We start from the raw sequence: 6221 nt of genomic DNA on the forward strand, positions 1-6221 counted from the left end.
GCCGCTCCTGCACAGTCAATACTACATAGAAATACAAGCAGCTGCTGCTGTTATTATTACTGCAACGGTTAAGTCCTCGGGTTGCCTAGTGGTACCCAGTCTCTGAAAAAGTCCTGAGTGGGTTTGCAAAATCTGGCTCCACCCCTTGTGGTCCTGCTTTGCCTCTCTGAGCCTGTTTTCCCATCTGTCAAATGGGGCCAGCACAGCCAGCAAGTGGTCACTAAGGGTCTGTGAGTATCACTAGTATTACAACCCGATCCCCAAGCATTGCCATGTTGGATTTCTGTTTCTTCAGACACTGCCCACAGGAGGTAACAGACAGAAAAGAACAAGGACAGGACTTAATCCACTGCAGAGAAGGAAGGGCAGAAAAAAAAAGAAAAAGAAAAAGCAGAGATTCTTTGGAGGTCGAGGTAAAACATCACCTCCTTCCCTCCCACTTCACCTTACTAAGGGATGAAATTGCCAAAGCTCTCTGAGATCCTAAATCTCTTCTGGCCATCCTTAAAGGCCTGGAGCCTATTTAATCCCCAAGACGGGCCTGGGCTGCTCTGGCTCTCTGACCGTCAAGTTCATTTTATGCTGTACTTTCAAGTCTGAAAGGTATTATTAAGCATTAGGACACTATTATATGTGTGTCCAAGGCTGAAGAGGGCAACTTTAGCTTCTGAAGATGAAGTGTGACATGACCCTCAGGTTGCTTAACCCTTAACCTGAAAATGACTCAGTTTACCATATGTTGAGTTACCAGCATGGCCCATGTGTCAGGCTGGCCAAAGACACAGAAGTTGCCAGAAACCCAGGTCCTGGGCACTTTCTGGTGCTGTGGGCCAGCCCCACAGACGTCCTGGAGCCACCCTTCCCTTCCCTGGCTCCTGAAAACATGAGTCTCCTCTATGATGTGCAGAAAGTTGCCCTTAGAAAGGTGGAGGCCCAGGGAGGCAAGGGGAATTGCCCTAGCCGCCAGCAGCACCCTCCCGCCACCACAGACCACAGAGCCTCTTTCTGGCTCCAAGTCGTGTGTTCACCAAAAAGTACACAAGACAGAACAGCGTGACAAGGAAGCTAGACCCAGCCCTGTATCCTCCATCTCATCTCAAATGAGTATCCCTTGATGCTGGTTCAGAATGTGCCACTCCTCCTTCCAAAAACTCACTAAGTCCCCACCCCCACCCTTTTCCTGGAAGCTGTTGTGGTCATAGAACCAAAGAAGTTTCCTCTCTGTTATCCATTTCAAGCAGATGATTAGTGGACAGCCAAAAAAACGGCCCAAGTGTTGTCTTTGACAGGAATGGCCATTGGCAGATTTACTCAGTTTTTCCTTCTGTAGAATGGGGATAAGAGCCCGTGCCTCACAGGGTTGTGCCACTCTCTATAGGATTAAGTAAATTTAAGCATGCAAAGCACAGAATTAGGGCTGGCACAGACAGAGTGCTCAAACGTGAGCTGCTGTCTTACTGGACACATGCCAAAACTAGACCAACCGTTTCTCTCCCTGGAGAGTTGTGGGTGGAACTGTGAGGGATGCCCAGTCACAGAGCAGGCCCGGTACACCACCTGCAGCCCATGCAGGTCAGCCTTAGGACCCTCTCCCCTGGACCTGTTCAGAACCAAGTTAAACTTTTGGCCAAAGCACACGTTCTAGAAACCTCTTTTTTTTTTTTTTTTTAAAAAAACTTTCATAATAAAGTTTATTACCTAAACTAGCTTTAAAAAATATAAAATAGGATTCTGCACAGCAGAAAAATAAAGCCAGAGACCCTCCCCCAACCCCTGGTTTGTGCAAAGATACTGGGTATATGTAAACATGAAGAGGTAGGAGGTGCGAGTTCAGGTCCTGGCACCAGATATGGTTAAGTTAAGCTGCTACAACAACCAGGGGGACCCCGAGGGAGCACCAGGAGGGGGAGAACCCCCTCAAGAGGTGAGAAGGGGTCTGCAGCCTTGTCTCCAGGCCTCGTCTCCAGCCGAGGGCGGGAGGCGCCTTGCCCCTACACCCACCCGCTCCCTCCAACCCAGGCAGGGGAAGGTACCCACCCCGTAGCTCCAGGCAAATCGAAAATAACACGGCACCCCAGTTAATGCTGCGTGCACGGCGGGCGCGGCGCGGCCGGTCAGATCTGGAAGGGGAAGGAGCTCAAGTAGTCGCGGAGGACGGGGTTGAGGGGGATGCGCGCCAGGTTCTCGCGGCCCACGGTGGCCACGATGCGCTGGCGGCACAGCTCCTGCAGCGGCCGCACGCGGCGCTGGCGCAGCGGGGTCCCCAGCATGCGACGCGGCGCCGCCACGTAGTGCTCCAGCAATTCGAAGAGGCAGTCGAAGCTCTCGCGGCTGCCGTCCAGGTGGAAGCGGCCGGCCTGGAAGTGCACGCGGATGCTCGTGGGGCCCGAGGCCATCTTCACGCTGAGGGCGAAGAAGCAGTTCCGCTGGCGGCTGTCGCGCACCAGGAAGGTGCCCACGGGCTCGGCGCGCAGCCGCTCGTGTGCTCCGTGCACGCTCAGGGGTCCCCAGTAGAAGCCGCAGGCGTCGAGGAGCGCGCTAGCGCGCGTGATGCGCCGGTAATCGGCGTGCGAACGGAACGTGCGGAAGTGCGTGTCGCCGGGGGCGGGGGCCGGGGCCGGGACCGGGACCGCCGGGCACGGTCGCGGGCGCGCGGGGGCAGCGGGCGAGGAGGAGGAAGAGGAGGAAGGCTCTGGCCGCCGTCGGGGCTCTGCTGCTGTGGAGACTGCATTGTCGGCTGCCACCTGGTTGTGTGCTACCATCCTACAGGAGGGGCCAGCCGGAGGGGTGGGCCATAGCGTCCGGGGGTGCGCTGCGGGGGAGACAAGGCGGTGAGCTGGGGCGCTGCGGGACCGGGCAGGTGAGCGCCCGCGGGGCAACTAGGGAGGGCGGCGCTCCCGGCGGATCCGGCCCTAGGGGGCGAGCGCGGAGCACCAAGTCCGCGCAGCACCGTTCAGCCTCAGTGGGCACAGCTAGAAAATGGGCTCTGTATTCCGCGGAACTCTTCCCGGCGGGTGGGGGCTCGGTGGAGGCGGAGTCCGGCCTCCAGGCAGCACCGAGAGGGGGGCGTGGAGAGCAGCCGGCTCCGGCTCCAGCCGTCCGGCCCCGGCTCGCCGCCCCGCGCCCGCCGCCTGCTGGCGAGGCTGGGACCCGCGTCTGGTCCGGGAGATTTGGGCTAGGACCGGAGAAAGGCTGTGCTGCCGGAGACCCGCGCGCGGGGGGCTGCCTGGGTGGGGCCGGCGGGGGCCAGGGGCGTGGCAGTCGCGACCCCATCCTGCAGTCCCCCAGGCCCGCCCGACTCCCGGCTGCCTTGGACTCCCCTTCCTCCTCCCTCCCACCTCCTCGCCCAGGGCCGCTCCCTGGGGGCGGGCGCGGGCGCCGCGGCGGGGCAGCGGGGGGCCTCCGGGAGCTCCGGGGCGGCTCTCGCGCATGCTCCGGGGCCAGGAGCCGTGCAGCTGCCACGGCCGCCCAGCTCGCCTCTGCTCTGCGCCCGCCTGCGCCAGTCTTTTAAAACCAGCTTCGGAGAACGGGAGGCCCCGCCCCCTGTCGGCCGCCCCCTGCCGGCCCGCCAGCTCCACTGGTTTCTCTTTTCGCGGTGGCGTCCGGCGGGGACCGCTCCGGCCCTCTTCACCCCTCCTCTGGACTCTCCCGCGGGGCCCTCTGCCCGCCTGTTCACACCTGCCCCAGCACCCGTCCCTCGAGGGGCTCTGGCCCCGACCCTGCGCCTTCTGACCACTTCTCGGACGCCTCTTTAGGACTTGGCGACCCCGCTTTTGCCCCGCTACCTCGGGTTCCACTTTCTGCCGCCAGACCCTATTGGGACGCGCCCTGACACACCCTCCTCCGCCCCAGGTGTCTCCACACCCGCCGGGGACAGAGCCCTGTCCTCTCCTCCCCTGCAACCAGATCCCCCCAGGAGGCCACAGAACCTGTCCCCAACCCTGAGTCTGACCCCACTCCTAGACCCCCTCCTAGCCCCTGCTTCACCCGCCGTCGACTCCCTCAGTCGCCCTCCCTCCTGTCCCGAAGCCCTGCCGGCCGCTGCCTCTGGTCTTGGCTCAGGCTTCCCGGGAAGCGGCAGCCTGACCACAAGCTTCAGAGGAACCCCTGGCGGCGCGGGCGCCTCCACCCCGGCCCAGTTCCTCGGAAACTGGGCGGGGCCGGGCAAGGTTCCTGGTGGCCTTGACTGCCCTCCCTGCGCTCCCACTACCCGGCAGCGGAAGAAACTGAGGCCGGGGAGGGGCTGGGATTTGCAATGGCTTGCAGATTGGGAGCTCTGGACCTGGATCCCGACTTCTCCGTCTTCATTTTGGGGAGAGGAGCAGCTGGACGACATCAGATTGGAACCCAGTGAAGAAATGGTGCAGTCTCAGACGTGATGAATCCCAAAACCTGCTTTCCTAGCCCTCCTCTCCCCCGACCCCTTCCTCATAGATTTCCCCTTCCTACTGCTCCGTCAAGCATCTGCCCTTCAAAGACTGCCTTCCCACCACACACACACCCGGGGCTTGGGATGGTGAGCGGTCGGTGGTCAGGGCTGTCTTTTGCACGCGTGTTGGTGATTTAGTGATTCCCATTGTCGTGCGAGGCCATGGAGTAGGTGCCTGGCTGCTCCGTGTATTTTTGAATGAAGGCATGTGGGGAGCGCCAGCATCACAAGGGGCCACACAAAAGCCTGGCTAGGCTGGGGACTTGGTGACTGGTCTCACACTGGGGTACACTGCCCTCTACAGACAGCTCTCAGGTGACAGCCCAGATAGTTTCTCCCCTGGAAGTCCTGGTGCCTGGTCCTTCTTCCTGCCTCCCTGGCCCCAGGATGCCTTCTTCCCCAGGTAGAGCCTAGGTCTTTATTCACCTCCTAAACACAGGGGTGACCCAGAATCAGCCTGGCTTAGCACCCCATCAATGCGTTTGGCCAGGGCTAGTGGTGGTCGTTGGTGTAGCCTCCTAGGTTGTGTGTGTGTGTGCGCGCGCGCAAGGGGGTAAGAGAAGATGCAGAGCTTTGCCTGCACCAGAGGTCAGGTGTGTGGTCATTCGAGAGATGTCCACTGAACATCTGCTGGGGGCCACACTCTGCGGTGGATAATGGAATTACAAGGAGACCTAGTTCCAACTCTGCACCATTCTATTCTTGTGACCTTGAGCGTGTAATTAACCCCTCTGCCATGGTTTCTTTATCTGTGAAATGGAGATAATAATAGTACCTCCAGCAGGGCGCAGTAGCTCATGCCTGTAATCCCAGCACTTGGGAGGCCAAGACAGGAGGATTGCTTGAGCCCAGGAGTTTGAGAACAAGCATGGGCAACAAAGTGAGACCCCCCTTCTCTACCAAAAGAAAAGTACAAAATCAACCAGGCAGAGTGGCTTGTACCTGTAGTCCCAGCTACTTGGGAGGCTGAGGCAGGAGGATTGCTGGAGCCCAAGAGGTCAAGGCTGCAGTGGGCCTTGCATCACTACACTCCAGCCTGGGCTACAGAGAAAGACCCTGTCTCAAAAAGAAAAATACAACAGTACCTCCCTCCCGGGATTGTGTGGGAATTAAATGAGTGAATACGGGGTCAGGTGCTTAAAACAACCCGTAGTGTATAATAAGCACTCGGTAGATGTTTGCTGTTGTTCATCCGAGTGTGCCTGTGGGTGTGACTGTGTGTTGGAGCCCACAGACACATGGCTTCAACCCCTGTGTCCATTTTTTTAAAGAGATGGAGTGTTGCTCTGTTGCTCAGGCTGGAGTGTAGTGATAGGATCGTGGAGGCACTCTAGCCTCGACCTCCTGGGCTCAAGAGATTCTTACATCTCAGCCTCCTGAGTAGCTGAGACTATAGGCACATGCCACCACACCTGGCTAATTTTTTAAATTTTTTGTAGAGATGGAGTCTCACTATATTGCCCAGGCTGGTCTTGAACTCCTATCCTTAAGTGACCCTCCTGCCCTGGCCTCCCAAATCACTGCCTTATAAGCCGTAGTCCAGGGACCATAGGCTAGGGAAGGCACAACAAGGGAGCAGGGAAGCTTCTAAGGGTACACTCAGCACACGTGGGTTCTCCTCACTGCCACCAGTGACAGACAGCTTTGGTTTCATTTTCTGAAATCCTGTGTTCAAAATGAAACCAAATCCAGATGCTGAAAGAGAAAAAGAAATCTGCTGATTGACAAGCATCCGCCTTGTGGGCTGTTCTCCCTGGAGGGCTGGGCACCAGACTCACAGGAAGCCAGGCAG

The 6221-nt window shown here is 58.5% G+C and overlaps 1 protein-coding gene across 1 annotated transcript; it reads right to left on the reverse strand.

The window, feature by feature from the left end:
- Positions 1 to 1669: 1669 nt before the first annotated feature.
- Positions 1670 to 3471, reverse strand: SOCS1 (suppressor of cytokine signaling 1). Its single transcript, XM_017890695.1, has one exon. It carries the CDS (start codon positions 2760 to 2762, stop codon positions 2115 to 2117), a length of 648 nt encoding a protein of 215 aa, XP_017746184.1. The 5' UTR covers positions 2763 to 3471; the 3' UTR covers positions 1670 to 2114.
- Positions 3472 to 6221: the final 2750 nt, after the last annotated feature.

The sequence above is a fragment of the Rhinopithecus bieti genome, unplaced genomic scaffold, assembly GCF_001698545.2.
Source record: "Rhinopithecus bieti isolate Rb0 unplaced genomic scaffold, ASM169854v2 scaffold_19459, whole genome shotgun sequence".
In the NCBI taxonomy this organism is placed as follows: domain Eukaryota; kingdom Metazoa; phylum Chordata; class Mammalia; order Primates; family Cercopithecidae; genus Rhinopithecus; species Rhinopithecus bieti.